This window comes from Phocoena phocoena, chromosome 14 (assembly GCF_963924675.1).
Source record: "Phocoena phocoena chromosome 14, mPhoPho1.1, whole genome shotgun sequence".
Taxonomy (NCBI): domain Eukaryota; kingdom Metazoa; phylum Chordata; class Mammalia; order Artiodactyla; family Phocoenidae; genus Phocoena; species Phocoena phocoena.
This window is the reverse complement of record NC_089232.1, coordinates 29,857,203-29,879,775: the sequence shown is the minus strand read 5'-3', so window position 1 is coordinate 29,879,775 and position 22,573 is coordinate 29,857,203. Positions and strand designations below refer to the sequence as shown.

Sequence of the window (22,573 nt, the reverse complement as noted above, 5' to 3'; positions counted from 1 at the left end):
AACAGGGCAAGCTGGTGACCCAGATACCAGTGCCAAACAGCATGGCAAGAGGTCTGTGGCATCTCTTATTGAGGGGGGAAGCGCTCTCTTCACCTTGGGCCCTGAGGTGGCTCAGGGTCCTGTACGGCTGAGACCACCCAGTCCTTCCTGCAGTGGAGACGGAAAAAGACCTCACTGTGGGCACCAGCCTTGAATAGCTCTGTTCCAAGTTGTCACCGTCTGTTGCAGGTTGTCACCCTCCTCTCAGCTTCTCTTGATTCTGGCCGCACCCCTGGCACTTGGGGCTCCCAGAGCTTCTGGGCTGCCCGGAGGCAGAGCCTCCCAGCCTGTGTAGACGGTACTTGTGCTCAGGCCCACAACCTGTTCGTTCACTGGGGAGGGGGTGGCGTTTTGGGAGGGTTTTATTTTTTTCTAAACCATCAGTCAAATATTAGCCTTGAGAGCAAGAGAACAAACTTGGGTGTTGGGTTGGGCTCGGGATCCTCGAGACCCTCCCCGAGATGTGCTTACAGGGGCTTCCCTCTGACATTTAGGGCTGATTTCTGCTTCTTTCTCACGCGCTCATCTCTTTCACCTTTCTGCCACTTCCATGGGGACATTTCTGGTGTTCAGTCCTGGGCCTCGCTGCTGCTGAGACAAGAGCTTCATAGCTGCTTTATAGTTCTCTGGTGCTAAGCGTCCTCAGAAGCCCCCAGCTCTCCGTTTCTCCCGCCTCTATGGCTCTCCAGGGCCCCACCCCAGCACGCTTTCTGCTGGGAGCACCTTCTGGCCAGCTCCCAGTCATTCTTTAAGACTCAGCCCAGGTGTGGTCACCTCCTTCCAGGATTCTGCCTGGCTCCTCCACTTCTTCTGCAAGTCCTGTCTCTATCTTGGTCACTGCGCTTGCCTTAAGTCAGCAGCATCTTTCCTAGACTAGGCTCAGGGAAGTGACGAGGGCTCATTCCTCTTTGTGTCCCCAGTGACCAGCACAGGGCCTGACTTAGAGGAGGCGTTCGAAGAAAGTCTGCCTGGGTGGATGGGTAGATGGATGGATGGATGGATGGATGGATGGATGAGTGGATGGATGCATAAGTAGATGGGTGGCTGGGTCGATTACCTGCCTACTCTCTGTAGGGGTCTAAGGAGGAGCTTCTCTTGACTGGGGAAACCCAAATGGAAATTGCAAATACACAGAATTCAGCTACACTCAAGGCTAGTACCTTCTGGCCTGGGTGGGTGTTCGTAGCTGAATGAGGCAGCTACTTAGCCCCAAGCTCCGGGCGCCCAGTGCTGGCTCCCGCTTCCCCCACCCCCGTCAGCGGGCCGTCTGAGTCTGTGCAGGGAAGCGTAGAGCTTGCCCAGCAGGATTTCCGTTCTGTGTGTGCTGCCCTCAAAATGTCTACAGACTCAGATGGGGAGGGACTCTCTTGGGTCCTGCTGGCTACAAGCACAACCAGAGGCAGACGGTGCGGAGGCCCAGGCTGGACGTCCTTACAGCGTTGACATGAGTGAACCGGGGCCCGGGGTCTGAGCCAGAGCAGGGGCTGCACTCTTGGTGGGAGCATGCAGCTAGAGCTGCTGGCCGGGCAGAAGGCGGGGAGCTGAGGTTCGGGCTGGTGGAGGCATGCCCGCGCGGGGAGGGCCTGGGCTCACAGGACCTCGGAGGTCGGTAGGGAGAGGAGGAAGTGAGATCCGCCTGCTCTGGTGGGGGAGGTTTGGACCCTGCCCTCATCGAGCTCCCCGTCTGATGGAGGAGACATAACCCTATTCTCAAGGAGCCCCGAGGCCTGCAGGGAGATCAGTCCCAGTCTTCGGGAAGCCCTGTCCTGATGGGGTCTGCTGGGGGCTTGGGGAAAAAGCAATTTTGTATCGTGCTTTTCTCTGAGATCGTTGATCCGATCTGGCTGGCTCAGGAGATCCTTCCCTCACTCTGTCTTGCACATCTCCTGTGCAGGACTTGGGAGGACCGGGCATCTTGGGGCTGATCCAGGAGGCTGTGGGTTCCAGATCCAGTGGTTTTCCAGATAGTTCTGGCTGGGCTCTTGTCCCCTCGCCCCTTCCCCAGTGCAGATAGGATAGGGATGAGAAGGAGGGATGATAAGTCTGGCGGAACTTGGATTTTGCTGGCTCCTGTTTCTGCCGCCCATGTCTCTAGGCCGCCCGTATTGTTCCCCCCCATCATGCGGCCCCTATCGCTGTGCTCACCAGCTCTGGCTGTGGACCCAGCAGAAGGCTCCTCCCCGGCTCCAAATGCTCTCTTGCCACATTCGGCTTCTGTTTAAGTCCCTCCCGTCTCCTTGCTCAGTTGCCTCTTCTCTGCTGAAGAACCTTCTCACCATCGTCCGCCAGTTTCTGGGATGAGCTGCCACGCACTAGAAAAAGATACCCCAGACTTTCCTGATGCCTGTGCCATTGGCTGACAACCACGGCCAAGCATTTCTCAGGGTTCTAGAAATGTTTCAGTGTCTGTCAAGAGTGGCCAGTTCTAGAGATGATCTGAAATGGATGTATGAGGCAGAACTGTCCACTTGGCCTTCTAGGGCTTGTAGGTGGGCACCTGTCTCTGGGAGTAGGGAGATGCCTGGCCTCCTGGACTCTTCTCTGTGGCGGGGGGCTGGGATGAGATCAACTCTCGCATAGCAACCCCACAGTGTATTCTTGGTCTGTGTGGCTGTCTTCGCGTAGATTTTAGAGCCGTAGTCTGGGGATGGTGGTAGGGTGGGTGTGTGCGGTGTGTGTGCACATGGGTGTGCGTGAGAAGTGGGGTGGGGGGCTGGGAGCAGATATGTGCGCAAGCGTAGTGGTGGTGCTGCAAGCATCGTGGCCTTGACATCTAACTTGCTGAGGGCAGGCTGGGGGTTTCCTCCGAGAGGGGCACAGAGGTGTTTCCTTCTGTCTAGTGCTCTGCTTGAGATAAAGGATATATTCATTTTTCTCTGATTATAAATTGTCCATTATATAAAGTTTGGAAAATATAGAAAAATAATGAACAGATAGGTGTTGCCTCCAGGCAGGAGCACGCTGTGAATGAACTGCTCCCAACGTGGCCTCCTCTGTCCTTCCCTTCCCCCCAGGCTGCTCTCTCTGTCTCTGATTCTGCCTCTGAGTATGAATCAGGCTCTACTTTTACGTTTCAAACAAACTTGGGGCCTTTGTCGACTAGTCTGCTGGTTCTTGGCGTTCTCATGATGGAAATGGGAAGAGAAGCAGTGCAGGAACACACCCAGAGTGGGCTTCCCACCATTTCCTAGGGGGTCTTGAGGCTCATGTAGAGGTGGCACCCCCTGCCCATCCCACGCATCACCTACCTTCAGTTCAAGGGTGACGCTTGCCTATCATTCTGAGAGATCACCCTGGGTAGGGGTCTCCTCTTGAAGTCAGGCCGTGGGGTGGAGAACATGTGTGTGTTGAGGAGGGAGAAAGAGGAAGAGCACTCTCGGGAAGTCTTCCCTCTGGCTGACAGAGGAGGGCTATGTTGCAGAGCCAAATGAGATGAACAGAGTGATAGCAAAGCAATGAATGCTTGATTAGCAAGGACACCAAGATCTTGGACTCTGGGCCCTACAAGGTCAGCGTGGGCTAAGTCATCAGGAAAGCTTCTCCCAGGCGGCTGGCGAGAGGGGTTAGAACAGCAGAGGGGAGAGGAGGCCTTTCCTGGTGGGCAGAGGAGCTGGGGCAAAGGCTTGGTGGTGGGAGGTGTGTGTGTGTGTGTGTGTGTGTGTGTGTGTGTGTTGACAGCATGTGTGTTGATCGCATGTGTTTGATGGTGTACTGTGTGTGTGTGTGTGTGTGTGTGTGTTGACAGCATGTGTGTTGACTGCATGTGTTTGATGGTGTACTGTGTGTGTGTTGACAGCATGCGTGTTGATCGCATGTGTTTGATGGTGTACTGTGTGTGTGTGTGTTGACAGCATGCGTGTTGATCGCATGTGTTTGATGGTATACTGTGTGTGTGTTGACAGCATGCGTGTTGATCGCATGTGTTTGATGGTGTACTGTGTGTGTTGACAGCATGTGTGTTGATTGCATGTGTTTGATGGTGTACTGTGTGTGTGTGTTGACAGCATGCGTGTTGATCGCATGTGTTTGATGGTGTACTGTGTGTGTGTGTTGACAGCATGTGTGTTGATCACATGTGTTTGATGGTGTACTGTGTGTGTGTTGACAGCATGTGTGTTGATCGCATGTGTTTGATGGTGTACTGTGTGTGTGTTGACAGCATGTGTGTTGATCGCATGTGTTTGATGGTGTACTGTGTGTGTGTGTTGACAGCATGTGTGTTGATCGCATGTGTTTGATGGTGTACTGTGTGTGTGTGTTGACAGCATGCGTGTTGATCGCATGTGTTTGATGGTGTACTGTGTGTGTGTTGACAGCATGTGTGTTGATCGCATGTGTTTGATGGTGTACTGTGTGTGTGTTGACAGCATGTGTGTTGATCGCATGTGTTTGATGGTGTACTGTGTGTGTGTGTTGACAGCATGTGTGTTGATCGCATGTGTTTGATGGTGTACTGTGTGTGTGTGTTGACAGCATGTGTGTTGATCGCATGTGTTTGATGGTGTACTGTGTGTGTGTGTGTTGACAGCATGCGTGTTGATCGCATGTGTTTGGTGGTTTACTCTGTGTGTGTGTGTTGACAGCATGCGTGTTGATCGCATGTGTTTGATGGTGTACTGTGTGTGTGTGTTGACAGCATGTGTGTTGATCGCATGTGTTTGATGGTGCACCGAGTGTGTGTGTGTGTGTGTCTGATGGGCCCGGGAGGCTGTAGGGGAAACTCAGGCTAGGGTGCAGGAAGCATCAGGAGGCCTGCTCCCCACACCCGTGGGGTGGGGTGGGGTGGGGTGCTGGGGCCAGCTGCTCCCCGGCTCCCAGCTCGGGCTAATTTTGAGCCACCTGCTCCGGTTTTAGTCTCTGGGACACCGTGAGGGTGGGAACGTGCTCCCAGAACTGGAGCGGCAAATTATGTCCAAATCCCAAAGGGGAACATGTAATTTCGGAAGCTGGCCCAGACCTTTGGAGCACTATGTTTAGCTTTATTTTTTCTCCCTCTTGCACTGGTGAACTGCCGGTTTCCCTCTCACCTTTCTAAAAACGAACTATATTAAAAATAACAATAAGGCTTCTGTGAGGTTCAGGATGAGAACAAGAGGGGCAGAGCTACTGCCTGGCTGGGCCAGTCTCTGGGCAGCTGGGGGCTTCACGTGGAGTTCATCTGGTCGATTCCAAGGGCTTGGCCTCCTGGGGAGTCTCCCAGAGCCCCCTGCCCCAGACGCAAAGGAAGAGAGGGTCCCGCTGGTCTGCTCATCCCTCCACCATATCCCCCAAGCCTGCCTTCCTGGACCGTTTGCTCTCTCTTAAACTGGCAGTGCTGCTTTATTCCTCTACCCTTCACACTTGCTGTCTCCTCTGCCTAGAAGGCATCTCCTGGCCTCATCCACCTAGACTGGTACTCGTCCACCCACAGCTCCATCACCTCCTCTGGCACTATTGTAGCGGCCCCTGAAAAAGTCACCCTACCTTCAGTCCTGACCCCAACAAGGCCCTCCTGGACCCTGCACCCTATAAATTATGGATTCATGGTACTAGGAGATTGCAGGCAAGGATCTGATGCCAGAAAAGAATGCAGCAAGGTTTCTGTAGTATAGGGGTGGTGTGTTTATGAGACTCTTAAAGCTCCCCTGGTTTTGGGGAAGCCACACGTTGCCCTGGTTTTTGTCCTTGAGGACAGAAGACTCAGAAACCTGCATTGGTTTAGGAATAGTGCCCAAGCAGGGGTTGGTGTGACTCAGTTGTTAGAAGAAACCACCAGGGATGATGGGGAGCTTGGAGTATGTCTGAGGTCAGGAAGTTTGAAAGGCAGGGAGGGCATGTGAGAGTGGCATGGAGTCAGTGGTGCCAAGGGCGGTGAGAAAGCAGGCATGAGACAGGTATTGGCTGAGCCCCTCCCACGTGCCTCACCTTGTCCTAGGTGCGCATGGCCTTCACGTCATCCATACTCGCTGCTGCTCTGTGACAACACACGGCTTTGTTCCCATTCTCCAGATGGAGATGCTGACTCAGAGAGGTCAGGGGGCTCGTCCAAGGTCACATAGCTGGTAAAGCAATGAGGCCAGGATTTGAAGCCACACTTGTCCAACTCCAAAGCACACGTTTCTCCCACAACTTTTGCAGCCTCCCTGGAGAGAGAGCACAGGGTGCCTGGTTGGAGAGCTCTACTTCCTCAGGATCATGCAGTTTTCCCTGGTTTCTCTAATCCTGTTGCTAACCAGCGTGTTTAATTTGTAGCTTGCAGATGGTCTGTCGGGCTTCGCCCCCACTAACATGGCGTCTTCTCCATCCAGTCGTCATGTATGTATTGTTTACCTACTTGTGGGCACCTTGAATTTCCCGGGGGGGGCTGAGTGGGGGTAAGGAGTTAGGAAGGGAACAGAGGAGGTGGGGATGGGAGGGGAAGAAAGGAGTTTTCTGAGCCCTGGCAGAAAACAGTTACCTGTCCTGTGCAGTGATGGAGGGGTAGGGAGAAAACTGAGGGAAGATTTGCAGAAACAGACATCCCTGAATTATCTCTCGGTGCATCCTGGGATTTACCTTAATCCTATTTCCCTGCATGGGGTAGCATGGGCCAGTGGAAACAGGGAAGTCTCTAGACCCTGACCGCTGGGACGTGGGACACAAGCGGCCTCTATGGGCAAAGGCAGATTGATTTTCTCTACTCCTCCCAGAGGCATGAAACGTGTGTGACTGCGGAAACCTGGCTGTCCCCAGCAGATTCTGAGAGCTCTGCTGGGGCCCACAGTTCACTCCTTCATTTGCCAGGAGGAATACTTCTGTCCTCCTGGGCTGATTCCTTAGGTATTATCTTTATGGGTCGAGGGTCCTTCAACATGCACTCATGAAGTCAAGGGGAGCCCCAGACTTGTAGGGGGGTCATAAGAGATAGGACTTGCTGAAAGTTAAACTCCATTCATGGTGCCAAGAGGAGGCATTGCTGTGTTGGGTGTTTTATGGCTTCTAGGCAGAGGCACTCTACATTTTAAATGTTTTCTGATTTATCTATTGTAGAAAATATAGAAAACACAAAAAAGTGTAAGGCAGAAAGTTAAAACCACCTGTGTTCCTACCAGTTGGAGATAAGCACTGTTAAGACTTTGATGTGCCTACATTTTTAGATATCTCTTATGCACATGTGCATACTTTTATTTTTTTACAAAATCAAGATCATATTGTACTTTTAAAAAAATCTGCATTTTCTTGTACTTAAAATGTATTATAAATGTTTTTCCATGTCTTTATATTCTTTAAAAAATGGTTGCATGTCATGCTGTTGTATGGACATCCATAAACTATTCCCCTGTCATTGGACATTTCATTTCTTAATTTGTATGGACATCCATAAACTGTTGTTTGGACATCCTGTTGTATGGACATCCATAAACTATTCCCCTATCATTGGACATTTCATTTCTTAATTTCCACTATTGTCTTATTTTTTGTCCCTTAGAGGAGTTATTTTTAGTTTACTTTAAATAGGTCTAGTCCATTTCTTGTTAAGTTTATTCCTAGGCATTTTATAGTGTTTGTTGCTGTCTGAATGGAATATCTTTTTTTTTCTTATGACTTTGTATAACTAGCTATTGCTAGAATATAGAAAAACAATATTTTTGTATATTTACTTTGAAGCAGACTCTTTGTTAAGTACCTTTATTACTTCTGACAGTGGTTAATTGATTCGGTTGAGTTTTTCAGGTAGATAAGATTGTCTTCTTCAAACAATAATAAACATGTCATTTTCTAATAGTTATACCTTATTCCTTTTTCCAGAATGACGTTTGATAATGGAGTTGCTAGTGAGCAAACTTATTTAGTTACTGATTCTGATGAGAAGGTCTCTGTCATTTTTCCATTATGATAATGATTGGTAGTTTCGGATAGATATTCTTGATTTTGTCAGGTTGTGTCCTGTATTATTAGTTTATTAATAACTTAAAATTAGATATGGAAGTTTAATATTGGGCTGGCCAGAAAGTTCGTTCGGGTTTTCCCATAACATCTTATGGCCAACCGATATTATCCAATGGCATTTGGCATTTATCAAGATGATCATTTTGTTTTCCATTGTCTGTTTTATATATATATATTTTATGTTTATATATATATATATACACATACACACACACACTCATATATATGTATGTATAATTGTCCTGCATTCCTGGGGTAAACCCAAATGAGTCAATTGGTCATGGTATTATAGTTGACTACAATTGAAGTCCTCTTATGCAGTCCATCAAGATAGGTAGTTGGTTGGCTAATTAAAGTCGGTTAAATAGGGACTCATTAAAAGTCAAATATAAGTACCACGAACATTTCTTTTTAATCATATCCATGTATCTTCATTTGACAATCATTTGACATGTGCCAAGACCTCTTTGAATTTGGATCTGCTATTCAAATGTCATGTTGTCTTTCCATAATAACCACATTCATAATGCATTAGCTATGATTTTTCCTTTAGGTTTATTAATGTTTGATGAGCTCTTAATGATAGCTGCAAAAGAATCTGAACATGGAGTTTTTTTAACATTTCAGATCCCCCTCACCTTTTTGTCCACCTCACTCATACTTCATTTTCATAATTAAAAAAAATCAACATTAAGTTCATTTTCATAGATAAAATGCCCTTTCTTTTTAAATTCAAATTTTATATATTTTTATAATATTTACTTATTGATCTAATTACTGTATTAGTACAACTGGCATAAACAGATTTGGGAACAAACAATGAACTCTTGGTAAACATACAGCTCATCTGCTGGGAGCTGCAGTGGATAAATTAGATTAGCTGCAGGCTTGCACCTGCTCTGGACCTTAGATCGTTAGCAGAGAGAATGGGTAGCATTTGTTAATCCTGGTTAAGGGGAAGTTTGTAAGGATAACTTCTAGTATATATTACTGAGTTAGATTTGTTATTATTTATATGGGATTTTTGCATCTTTACTAATAAGTATTACTTTTAGGTTGTCTTTGTTAGGTTTTGATATCAAGGTTATAATAGTTTTATAAAATATTTTTTGAAGTGTACTCTCATTTCCTGTGCTCTTGAACAGTCTCTGTGGCAGGAGAATGATTGTTTAAAGGTTTGAAAATACATGAGAGCCATTCTTTATGCATATGAATTATGCAAGTTGAAAATTACATGATATAAACATTTTAATAGTCTTGCTTTATGTATAAAATGTGTAATACCGTGAATCAATCTACATTTAAAAAATGATTAACAGTCATGAAATTTAAAAGGTGGTGGCCAAATGAATTGTATTTATGATTTAGCTGGTAAACAGGATACCCATCATCTTTTTTTGAAAATGGTGTTATATGATGTGAGCTTTGAATTTTAGAAGATCTTCAGGAATGCATACCTTATACAATTGAATAAGATGCATCTGCTCTGTACCCATTTGTAAGACTGGGCCTAGCACCATCTTTGGGAGGGGATTCTTTGATCATTTTCTACTTCTTCAGTCAATTTAGTGCCTTAGATGTCTTCAGATATTGCCTATTACATTAGTATAGATTTATACATATTACTATAATAAAAGAAAATCCTTCTGTATCTGTTCTGTTTTTTATCCTCGTTTCTAATTTTGTAATTTATGTTTATTGTTTGTTTGTTTTTTAACTTCATTAGGCTTAATAGCATTTCATAAATTTTATGGTTGTTTTTCATCCAAAGAACCAGCTCTTTAAATTTTTTTGATTCTTCTGTGTACTTTTTTTCCGTGTTTTTTTTTTTTTTTTGGCGGTACGTGGGCCTCTCACTGCTGTGGCCTCACCCGCCGCGGAGCACAGACTCCGGACACGCAGGCCCAGTGGCCATGGCTCACGGGTGCAGCCACTCTGCAGCATGCGGGATCCTCCTGGATCAGGACACGAATCTGCGTCCTCCACACCGGCAGGCAGACTCCCAACCACTGCGCTGCCACCAGGGAAGCCCTTCTGTGTACTTTTAGTTTCTTTTTCTTTTTTATTATTTCCTTTTCTTGTCTGATTGCACTGACTGGGACCACAAGTTTAATATTCCATGTAACTGATAATAGTATTCTTATCTGCTCTAATTTAAAATGGAATATATTTTTTTGAATTTTATTTTATTTATTTATTTTATACAGCAGGTTCTTATTAGTTATCTATTTTATATATATTAGTGTATATATTTCAGTCCTAGTCTCCCAATTCATCCCACCACCACCACCTCCCTCCCCCCCCGCACTTTCCTCCCTTGGTGTCCATGTTTGTTCTCTACATCTGTGTCTCTATTTCTGCCCTGCAAACCGGTTCATCTGTACCATTTTTCTGGATTCCACATGTATGCATTAATATACAATATTTGTTTTTCTCTTTCTGACTTAGTTCACTCTGTATGACAGTCTCTAGGTCCATCCACATCTCTACAAATGACCCAATTTCATTCCTTTTTATGGCTGAGTAATGTTCCATTGTATATATGTACCACATCTTCTTTATCCATAAAATAGAATATTTTTATGTTCCACCACTGAGTATGAAATTTATCAGGTGAGTGATTACTAGCTAGCTAGGAGTTTTTATCATGAATGATGTTAAATTTTATTCAGTGTTCTTTATGGATCTGTTGAGGTGATCATATGATTTTTCTCCTTTAATCTGTTAATGTGGTGAATTACATTAATAGATTTTTTTTTTTTAGATGTTGGGGGTAGGAGGTTATTAATTAATTAATTTATTTTTGCTGTATTGGGTCTTCGTTTCTGTGTGAGGGCTTTCTCTAGTTGTGGCAAGCGGGGGCCACTCTTCATCGCGGTGCGCGGGTCTCTCACTATTGCGGCCTCTTTTGTTGTGGAGCACAGGCTCCAGACGCGCAGGCTCAGTAGTTGTGGCTCACGGGCCTAGTCGCTCCGCGGCATGTGGGATCCTCCCAGACCAGGGCTCGAACCTGTGTCCCCCACATTAGCGGCAGATTCTCAACCACTGCGCAACCAGGGAAGCCCCCATTAATAGATTTTTTTAAATGCTGAAACAACTTTGCAGTTCTGAAACTATCTATCCTGGTCATGTTACATTGTCTTTTTTCTGCATTGTTGGGTTCAGTTTGCAAATGTTTACTTTAGGAATTTTTTTACATCAATCTTTATGAGTGATAATGGCCTGGAGTTTCTTTTTCTGATACTGTTCTTTTCAGGTTTTGGTATCTAGGTAAAATTAATCTTATAAAATGACTTGGGGCATATTTTCTCTTTTTCTAGTCTCTGAATAAATGATAAAAGCTTGACATTATCTGTTGCCTGAAGGTTTGGTAGATTCATTTGTAAAACTGTCTAGACTTAGCATTCTTCTTGGGGATATTTTAAACTGCTGATAAAAATTTAAAAAATGTTTATAGGACCTTTGAGATTTTCTGTTTCTACGTGAGTCGTTTTTGGTGATTTATATTTTATAGGAATTTATCCATTTCTTGCTAAAAATTATTGACATAGTGTTTTTCATAATAACCTCTTACTGTTTTGAAAAATTTTCTTCTTCTATTTATGTTCCCTTTCATTCCTAAGGTTATATTTTATTATTCTTGCCAAAATTTGTCAGATCTGTAAAAGTCTTTTCAGAGAACCAATTTTTATGTCTGTTGATTTAGCTCTATTGTTTCCGTGTTTTCTAGTTTCTAGTTCTCTTCTTTATTATCTTCTTCCTTTGAGTTTTAGAGAGCTTGTTATATTTTTAACCTCTTAAGAGCTATGCCTAGTTCATCAATTTTCAAACTTTCCTCTTTTCAAATGTAAGCATTTAAGGCTATAGCATTCCCTCGAAGTACTGCTTTTTGCATCCCACAGGTTTTGGTAAGTGGTATTTTTGTTGTTTTTTAGTCCTGAGTATTTTCTGATTTCTGTCATATTTCTTTTTGACACCTGAATTGTTTAAAAGTATGTTTTAGAAATTCCTAACTTATGTTTTAAGTTATCTTTTTATCGGTTTCTAGCTTAACAGTACTATGGTTCAGAGAATGTGGTCTGTGTGCAGTATTTCTTGACACTTGCTTTATGGCCTAGTACAGGGTCAATTTTTGTAATGATCTTGTGTGTGCTTGAAAAGAATGTGTATTCTCCCAATGTGTTTTACATATAGCATGTCCATTTAGATCAGACTTGTTAATTGTGTTATTCAAATCTATTTTCTTGTGATTTTATTTTGTGTGGTTTATCAATTTTTGAGATATTAAAACATCCTGCTTTGATGTGATGTTTGTTCTTCCTTGTTATTTCTGCCTACTTTTCCTTTATATATTTGAGGCTGTGTTATTAGGCACAAACAACTGTAGATTTCTTATATCTTCCTAGAGAATTGAATCTTTTAATGATATATAGTAAACCCCCACTCCTTGCCTTTTAAAATCTCTACTAATGAGTTTTGCCTTAAAGTCTGTTTTGTCTCATGTTAACATAGCTATACCATATTCTCTTGCTTGGTGTTTTCCTAGTATATCTTTTTCTTTTTACTTTCAACTCTTCTGTGATTTTATGTTTTAGGTGTCTCTCTGATGAAAAGCAAATAGATGGAGTCTGGTTTTTTTAAATACATTCTGACATAAGCTCTTAATTAGAGAGTTGGACAGTCTAATATATTAATTGTGTCTTACTGATATATTTGGATTTATTTCTGCCATTTTATTCTACTGTCCAGCCCTTTTCTTTTTTTCCTCTTTTTAAAATTTTTTTGGATTGAAAGATTCACCTGCCCCCACCCCCCGCCCCCGTCTTTTCATTCGTTTTTCCCTTTTCAGTTTCAAAGCTATACATTGTTTCTGTTCCTTCAGGGATTAGTATAGAAACTTTAACATGTATATTCAATTTAGCAAAGTCTAAATTTAATGGGTATTTATAGCCTCCTCCAAAATATTACAAGGAACTTTGGATGCTTTAATTCCAGTCACTTACCAATTTACAAACTTTTGTTCAATATTTTAGCTCTACCTCTATAAATGACACTTTTAAAGCAATATTATTTTTTAAGTAATTGATTTTTCTTTTAGCTATGCCCACGTTGACTGTTTTGTTTTGTAGACCAGTCTTCCTTCTCCTGAGATCATCTTTATTCCTGAAGTAGAGCCTATAGAAATTCCTGTAATTGGGATCAATTCATTATAAACATTCTCACTTATTTTTTCTATTAAATTTTTTTTTATTGCAGTATAGTTGCTTTACAACGTTGTGTTAGTTTCTGCTGTACAGCAAAGTGAATCAGTTATATATATACATGTGTCCCCTCTTTTTTAGATTTCCTTCCCATTTAGGTCACCATAGAGCTTTGAGTAGAGTTCCCTGTGCTATATAGTAGGTTCTCATTAGTTGTCTGTTTTATAGATAGAAGTGTGTATATGTCAATCCCAATCTCCCAATTCATCCCACCCCCCCTTCCCCCTTTGATATCCATAAATTTGTTCTCTACATCTGTGTCTCTATTTCTGCTTTGCAAATAAGTTCATATGTACCATTTTTCTAGCAGTATTATATGATACTTGTTTTTCTCTTTCTGACTTACTTCACTCTGTATGAAAATCTCTAAGTCTATCCACATCTCTGCAAATGACACTATTTCATTCCTTTTATGGCTGAATAATATTCCATTGTATAAATGTACCACATCGTTTTTTTTAAGTATGTACATTGTTTATTTAGACATAATGTTGTTTCACACTTAATATACTACAACATAGTGTAAACATAACTTTTATATGCATTTGGAGACCAAAAAAATTCATGTGACTCTCTTTATTACGATATTTGGTTTATAGAGATGGTCTGGAACCAAACTCGCAATATGTTCATATGCCTGGATTTAGAAAGAGAATGTTCTATTGTTTCACTGGTTTGTTCATCATTTCTGAAAGGTTACCTTAGGATGCAAATAACCCATTAATTCAGTCAATCAAACAATATTTATTAAACACCAAATATACACAGGTACCATTCTGGACATGAAATACTAAAGTGTGTAAAACAGCATCTATGTCTTCAATGAGGCTTTAATCTCTTGGAATTTCAAGAAGTGATAGCACTAAGAAGAAGATAAAATGTGGAAATGCCATTCAGAGTGAGTGAGGGGGTTGCTTTAACTAAGGTAGTCACTTTGCCGTTACATTTTGATTGTTACTTGAATGATGAGTAGGAGGCAGATATGTGGATAAGGAAAAGCTGATGTCAAAATCCTGAGATGGAAAGGAGCTGACTGTCTAAGAGGCAGAAAAGCCAACATGGCTCGGAGTAGGGAACGAAGGGGAGAGTGGGGAGCAGGGGAATGAGTGCATGGGCACTTCAAGGACAGTGGATTTTTTATCTGGTTATAAAGAGAAGGCCTTGGGTGACTTTAAACTGAGGTATGGCCGGGTCTGAATCACGCTTTACAAAGTCCACTTTGGCTTCTGTATGCAGGATGGACTATAAAGGAGGCAAGAGTTCTCAGGAGCACCTGACGTCCCTACTTAAAGATATGTTCTTCTAGAAGACCAATTTAGAGGCTGTTGCCATAGTTGGGGTAAAAAATGATAGTTGAACAGTATTAGTGGCAGGATATGTTTTAGAGATAGAACTTGTAGATCCTACCGATGAATTAGATGAATTAGAAGAAATCAAGGATGGTTCTTTAAGTTTGAAGCCTGAGCAACTGGATGGATAGGATGATACCATAACTGAGATTGGGAAAATCTGTGGGGAAGTGAATTAGGAGGGCAGGCAGAGAAATTCAAAGCTCTATTTTGTCCAGTCCAGTTTAAGATGCCTGTTAGACTTCAAAAAGATATATCAAGAAGGCAGTTGGATATCTGCAGTGAGAAATGTCAGTTGAGTTGTTCAGTGCTTTACATTTCAATCTCATTCCTGCCACTCAGAAGCTAGATATCTTTGGTTGACTTAGTTAACTTTCTGAGCTTCTATTCCTTCATTTAAAATTGGCATAATGATAATAAATAAAGTAATATTTAATCCCAAGTCTCCCGAATCCTAGTCCAAGACTCTTCACTCCACAATTCCCTTATTCTCCAGCTACTCATTTGCTGCCATTGTTTGGACATTCTTAGATCGTGTAACAGTTGGCAATGCCGTCACTTTGTTTAATTTTTTTCCAATTTTTTCCCACATCTTCTTTATCCATTCCTCTGTTGATGGACATTTTGCTTCCATGTCCTGGCTGTTGTAAATAGTGCTGCAATGAACATTGGCATGCATGTATCTTTTTGAATTATGGTTTTCTCCAGGTATATGCCCAGGAGTGGGATTACTGGGTCATATGGTGGTTCTATTTTTAGTTTTTTGAGTGCCTCTATACTGTTCTCCATAGTGGCTGTATCAATTTACATTCCCACCAATAGTGTAGGAGGGTTCCCTTTTCTCCACACCCTTTCCAGCATTTATTGTTTGTAGATTTTTTGATGATGGCCATTCCTATTGCCCGGCAGGTGCGTGAGGGTCAGCCCCAGTGTGTGTGTGTGTGTGTGTGTGTGTGTGTGTGTGTGTGTGTGGCTTTCCAGGTGTTTGGCAGCAGGCGTGTCTCACTTTTTAATTATTGTTTGAAAATATTTTTATTTCACTCTTATTTTAGAAATACTAGTTTCACTGACACTTATTTCCAGTCATCACTTTGAAGATACTATCTCACTAATCTCACTACCTTCTGGCTTCCGTTGTGCTGTTGTCTTCCTAAATCTGAGGACTGTTTTTTTGCCTTTTTACTTTTAATTAGTTCTGGATGGTCAACCATTATCTCTTCAAATATTACATTTTCCCCATTCTCTCATTTCCTTCTAAAATCCTGATTAGATCTTCAATGGACCTGCTCTATTCTCCATGTCGGTTCAACTTTCTTTCATATTTCGTGTTTCTTTGTGTTACACACTGGCTAATTTCTGAAGATATGTCTTCTAGTTCACTAAGTCTCATTTCTAAAGGTTATGTAACCCTGTCTATTGAGTTTCTAGTCCTAAGTATTAATATTTTTATCTCTAAAAGTTCTCTTTTTTTCCAAATCTTCTTGTTTATTTTTGAAAGTGTCTTGTTCTTTTGCCATATTGTTAATGCCTTTATTTTTTAAACAGTTTTTTTCTTAAAAGTCCCATTTCTGTTAATTCTGCTTTCTGTTGTCCTGACAGGTCTGATCTGCAGTTGGTGTTTCTAGCTGACTCTCACTCATGGTGCCTTGTTTCTTATGTGTTTCACTATTTTCAATTGTGAACTCATGTTCCTTGGAACTTTATCTGAGAGTGCTTTGAGGCCTGGATGAAAGTCACATTCTTTCAGAGAGGACACAAGTTCACTTTTACCAGATGCCTGGAAACACTACAAACTCAGATTCACTTAAAACTAAATGTTTGGCTTGGGCTTTTTGGGCCCCACCGTTAGTTTGCATTTTGGCTCCTTATTTCTCTGGATTTTTGATTTTTCATTTGCCTCCAAGGATCTTCTTTACATTCCTATCAGCTCAGTCATGCATTTAAAAAGAATTTTAAAGATATCTTATTAATTAATTTAGGTGTTCTTACTTGGAGGGTTTCTCTGGTCCTCTAGTTCGCCATTTTGCTGGAAATCAGTGTCTTTGTTATAGTTTTCAGTTTGACAGTCATGATGTCTTCATGAAGATTCTAGTTCCTTCAGGACCACATGCACTAACTTCTCGTTTATGGGATCCTCTTGAGGCTTCCTGTGACCATAAATTGGTCACTTGTTTTCTTTCGTTTTTACTCAACCCTTTAACAGAACACTTATCTTAGTATGTGTCCTTAGTATGTGTTCAATATGAGGATATTGTCCCCCTTCTTTTGAACCTTAATCTTTTCTTTCTGTCCTCACAGAGGAAAGTCCTTGCTTGTCAAGAACCAGGAGCTCCAATGGCTCTTGCATTAGTGCATAGGCCCCCTTCTAATCTCAAACTCAGGTAAAAGGAAGAAGGAAACAGTCTAAGGTTGTTGTAAATTTACCTTGCCAGTTAGGAATCCAGCAGGGTGGGAGAATTAAGAAGGAAAACAGGATCAGAGGCTTTTCTACTGGGCTGAAGAGTTTGTTTTCTATGTTTGTTGGGGCAGTCAGATGCTGGCTGGCTAGGTCCGAGCCACAGTTCTTGCCTATGGAACCCTATATAGGAGTTTCTTAAATAAAGGAGAGCAGGCAGGGGTGTTAGTCTAGGGAAGTTTCTACAGTCTTGGCTGTGTGGACCCTCAACCTTGTGAGCTCAGACACCTGATGGGTCAACTTTCTTAGGGCTAGATGCATATTTTTCAAGTTTCTAGACCAAGGTTACCAATGTATGAGTTTACAGTGAGAAATACTTCTGCCTGGGGGATGTGATCTTGGATAGTGGTCCAGCCTGTGGTCTCTCTATAGGCTCAGCAGTTGGGAAGCCAAGTTGTGACTGGAGATGAGTGAAGAATCAGAATGAGGAGAGAGGAGTTCTGGGATTTGAAATTGAGTATCAGCTGTCCAAAACGGACTGATACCTCCATCTCCAAAGAAAGGGACAGCTTTAGTCCCTAACCCTGGGATCCTTCCTCTGATGATGCTGGTGTGAACAGTCAACTCTAACTCCTCTTCTCTTACATTTCCAGGACTGATCAGTTCCTTTGTTTCCTGACATAGCTTTTCTCTAGATGTATTAGTACAATTTACCCACTTACGGTTAAGGCTCAGTGTAGAAGCTGCCCTTCCCTTTGAGATGATTTTGCCTCTCCTTGCTCTGAACCCCTCCGCATTGATTTCATGGTCTGATTCTCCGAGGGCAGCCCTAGTTCTCTTAATTCCAAGTTTTGGGGGGAATGCTTCACTGCAGCTTATGGGTACCGACAACAATTTATCAAAAGACTTGGAAGCAAAGGTTTTCTGAGCAAAGGAATCAATGACAGGGTGTGTCTCCCAAGTGAGGAAGTATTTCCAGAAGGTGCCCAAGGCAATTTGTCTCAGTGCACCGTGCTTGCACCTCTGGCCTTGAGAGTTTCAGGGGCAGTGTTTTCACCTTAATGACATGAATGGTTTTTACCTGTACTTTTGTACATATCAGATGTGCTAACGAGGCAGGTACTTATCTTCTCCTTAAAGCAGGTTTCCTAAGGACATGTATTTGGCACTATTGGTTTAGCAAGAATTATTGTATGCGCTTGAAAGTAACAAAACTGTACTTCTTTAAAAATATCTCTGGTTCAGATGTGTTGCCAGTGCAGCCTGGCCTCCCCCCACTCCCATTAGTTCTGATTAGGGAGGTTTGATGCCTGTCACTGTGTGTAATCTGGACCTTCCTTTGTGAGTCATTCCTTCTCTCATTTTCTCAGAGCAAATACAAATCGCCCATCCAATGACAAGGGAAGGCACAGGGGAGGCAAGGGGAGGGAAATCAGAGCCGAAATCTGTTAGCTATTTGGAGTAATTGGTTATTTGCTGTGTTTGCTGGTTGGGAAGCAGAGCACATACTTTACGGTCTCTCCTGTTACGGGGGCTGGAGTCACCCGCCGATATTGGATCCTCGTTGCCGGAGCCCTTGGCTCCGGGCGCCTTTCCCCTGCTTGGCATTCCTGTGGTCTCCTCGGGGGTGCACCCCTCCTCCCTCGATGCGCACTGCAGGGGGGACAGCCCAGGGTGAGACTTGTCTGGCGAACTCCAGGGCCTCATCAGGGAGGAAGAGGCCCCAGCCCCCACCTAGCAGCCCTCCCTGCCTCTGCCCCGTACTCCCCTCTTCCCGAGAGGTCTTTCCCCTGGTCCACAAGGAAGAAGCTTCATCTCTTCCCAGAGGGAAATTCTCGGCTTTCCTTGAAAATCTACAGGACAGGAAGTTCTCTCTGAGGTCTAATTTAATGCCTTCCTGCCCCTGATGGTCCTGTCATCATCCCTGTCCCCTCCCGTTCCCCAGCCTGGGTCAAAACAGTGCTTGGAACTTGGTTCAGCGCTCACTGCTGAGTACAGGTTCCCCCTGAGGATGCTCAGTGGAGCTTATCAACCTGCCCAGTGACGTGAGCACCTACCTCTCTTACGTTCACGGAGGCATGGGAAACCAGCCTGAATTAGCAGCGAGTTCAAAATATAGAATATTTGAAAAGTAATATGACTTTGTGTATGAAAACTCACACAGTAACTAGAAAGTAGGTTGACTTTGGCACATAGTAGGCTCCCCCAAAATACTTCTAAAATTGAATTTAAGATAGCTAAGATTAGTGTCTGTAGTTTGATGAATGCTTCTGCAGCCTTGGGAAGGCCTTCAAAAATAGTTTTTCTCTTAAGTAGATGGCTGGAACTCCTGTGAAACAAAACTGTCTACATAAGCAGAACGAAGGTAAGGCAAGTTTTTGCCCAGGCCCTACTGGAATCATCACAGATTTTGAGTAGCAATGTCTCATTGCTTTCTTCGTAGGTTTGAACACTCTTCTTCCATTCACCCTGCTGGATAGATTCCATTCGTGTGGACTTTCTGCATAGGTTATGGGGTCATGCTGTCCTCAGAGGACCAAGTCATGGGGCCCCCATACATACCTTAGGCTTCTGAGTTTGGAAGAGATTTTCCACAGGTCCCCCACCTCACTTGCGCCCTCCATCTGGATCAGGCCAGTAGTCAAATTGTCAGGTCCTGACCCTTCTCTGCTCACCATCTGCTTGACTTTGCCAGATTTCAGGCACACTGATTCACGGGGCCTTTTGGAAGCAATTCAGCATTTTGGTTAAAGGTCTTCCTTTTCCTCCCACCTCTGCTGGTCCAGCTGGAAGTCAGAGTAAACAGAGTAGTGATCCCTTCCACAGACGTGGAGGCAGAACTGCAGGGAGTGTCCACACGAGACTGAAAGCCCAGTCTTCCACTCGTGGGAATAATTAAGTGGGTTTTTTTGTCATTAGTATGTAGAGTTCTGCTGAATCAACATGGTAGCTGACTGTGGGTGTAAGTCTGTGTGGTTTGGGGGCGCATGAAACTTTTAGTATGCATGGGGTGGGATAGGTTCAGAGTCGGGGCGTTGCACGTCTAGGGGTTTGTCTGGTTTACATGGAGGTGTGAGTACTTGCATGTTATGTCTGTGTTTGTATTGATGTGTGTGTGAGCAAACAGACTCAGTTTTTAAATCTCAAGACGTTAATTAAAGAACTAGAGAATCATCACGTCATTATTCCAGTTCTGCAGATGTTGAGCTATGGGGCAGCAGCATTGGGGGTCAAACTGGTGATGTTGACAACATCAAGAAGAGCGTTTATCATGGTAAACTTTATAGGTCACAAAATATCTTCACAGACACCAACTCGAAGCCTATACTAATCCCAGTGTTGGGTTCTAATATTACGATCTCGATGATGCTGGTTTGTGCTGACAGAAGTTACTTTCAACACAGTCTAGGATGGCTACCTTCTGGTTGACATAGGCAATGAAGGCCTGCTTAAAATTAGTTTTAATAAATGGAGGTGGGTGTATAGTTCCCTATAGTGACTCCAAGGTTTAACATTGTAACCTTGGTGATAAAGGAATTTGACCATGAACTTTTCTCTTTGATTCAAGAGTTCATCCTGGGGAGAGAACACAAGCGATACTCCCTGCCTTCCCCAACTTGCCTAACTTCACAGAAAGTCAGGCTTGGAATGATTGTTGTCAATTTTGCCATCCATATTCATGAAATGCGTCAGGCTTACTGAATGAAAATGGGAGATTAAATGGTCTGAATGTGCCGTGCTGATTTGGGTCTTCGGAGGGATTAGGGTGCCCATTAGACTGGATCAAGCCTGGAGAAGCATGTCTTTGTTACATGGCTCTGGTTGCTCAGGAACTGAATGTTGGCTATTAGCTGAAATTGGAGAGGCCGCCAGTCCGTGCCTTGATCAGACTTACTTGCTTGGCTGGCTGAATGGTGAGGGACCTTGAACCTTGGGCACAGGGAAATAAAGCTTTAATGGCCAGACTTCTTGCTAAAGCCTGAGGTGACACTTCAACAATCAAGACATTTGCATTTGTTTCTCCTCTTTGTCGTGTTCCAAGACTAGATGCTTAGCTATTACACAATGAGGTCAAGAGCACACTTCGAATTAGAGAGTGTGTACGACCATTTCCCTTTTGGAGCTTTGGATTATCGGATTCCACTAACACCAGAGGGTGGCTTGGCTTTGGCACATCTGGGATAAGGCATGGGAGGACCGTCCTGTTTCTGTGGGGCTCATTCTCATGGGGGGGCTAACTTATTCTTGGGCTTCTTGAGGAAGGGAAGGAAGAAGTGGGCCTGAAGTAACTCCATCAGAAGCCAGGTTAGTGAAATAGCAGGAATGATATTTTCAAGTCACATCTGTGAGCGTGTTGAAAATATAACTTTATTTTTCTGTAATTCAACTTAATCTCTCTTTTGAGCTCACATTTTTCCTGGCAGAAAAGTCCTGGTAACTTCAACCATTTAGGTTTAAGCTTTAGTTAGTTTTGGATTTTTCTTTCTTGTCCTCACGCCTGGGAGGCAGCTGAATTCTGGGTTGGGCTTCCATAAGGTCATGACCTCCACAGGAAGGGACCCCTGGTCACTAGTGTGTGCGCATCCCGGATCTATTGGGCACGCAGACCAAACAGACTATATCTCATTATCTCGACCAGAAGGCCCTTTCAGGTGTCCCGGCTCTCTCTCTCGACTACCTTTCAAGCCTTTCTGGGGAGCACGGTACAATTTGGCAGCTCCTTTGTGACACTCCGGGGTCTACAGGAAATGATGAGGACTCCCTCAGGCTCTCTGTCCCATGACACCCATGCAGCCGTCTTCTGTCAAGTGCCATACGCCCCAAACTGTCTGGCAATTTCTGGATGGCTGCTGCTTACAGGATCTCCAAGGTTACAGAGGGGTCTATGCCATGTACACTTCGGGGCTAACCTGTGGCGGAGGGTGTGGGGCTGCCTTACCAGAAACCCTCACAGACTCTGGTTCTTGCTTCCTCTCCCACTCTACTCTTTCATCTCCTCTGTAAATAGCGGGAGAAGGGCTGGAAAGAACATCCTCTTAAACCTCTTTTTTTAATGGCATATTATCTGCGTTAGGAAATTTAAAAGCCAGGGATCCTGCCTCCCCACCCCCCTGCTGTCTAGGCATTCATATATCCGTTAGATATTGACTGGCCTCCAAAAATGCGCCAGGAAATGTTCTAAGGATTGGATGGAGGTATTGCGTTAAAAAAGATAAACATCTGTGCCATCATGGGACGTAATAAACAAGTACCTAAATAAAATATATGGAGTGTCTGATGGTGATAACTGCTAGGGAGAAAAAGCAAGGAAGGGGGAATGAGAATTGCTGGGAGGGGGATAGTGATTTAAAATATGGTGAATAAGGAGGGGAAAACAGATCGTAGTTAGTCAAGACTTGAAGGAGGTGATGAAGTGACTCAGGGGAGGACTAGAGTTCCTGCCGTGGGAGGAGCATGAAGGCTCTGGAGATGTTCGCAGACTGGGAAGGCCACCGGGGTGGGAGCGGCGTGAGTGAGGAAGCAGTGGAAGGCCGTGAGGTGGGGGAGGTGTGAGGGCCTGATCATGAGAGACTTTAGCTTGCTGTTGTTGTAAGGGCTTTGGCCTTATTCCAAGCGAGTTA

General features: G+C 43.6%; 1 protein-coding gene across 15 annotated transcripts in view; it reads left to right on the top strand.

Annotated features, from left to right (window-relative positions):
- DYSF (dysferlin) overlaps window positions 1-22,573 on the top strand; it is a 223,250-nt gene that overhangs the window by 152,861 nt on the left and 47,816 nt on the right. For 7 of the 15 annotated variants that reach the window (XM_065891605.1, XM_065891611.1, XM_065891607.1 and 4 more), the window contains one exon: window positions 6,271-6,333. The exons of the other annotated variants lie outside the window; for them this stretch is intronic. In XM_065891605.1, coding sequence (XP_065747677.1) covers window positions 6,271-6,333 — 63 coding nt within the window. The remainder of the gene's footprint in view (window positions 1-6,270; window positions 6,334-22,573) is intronic. 15 annotated transcript variants of the gene reach the window in all.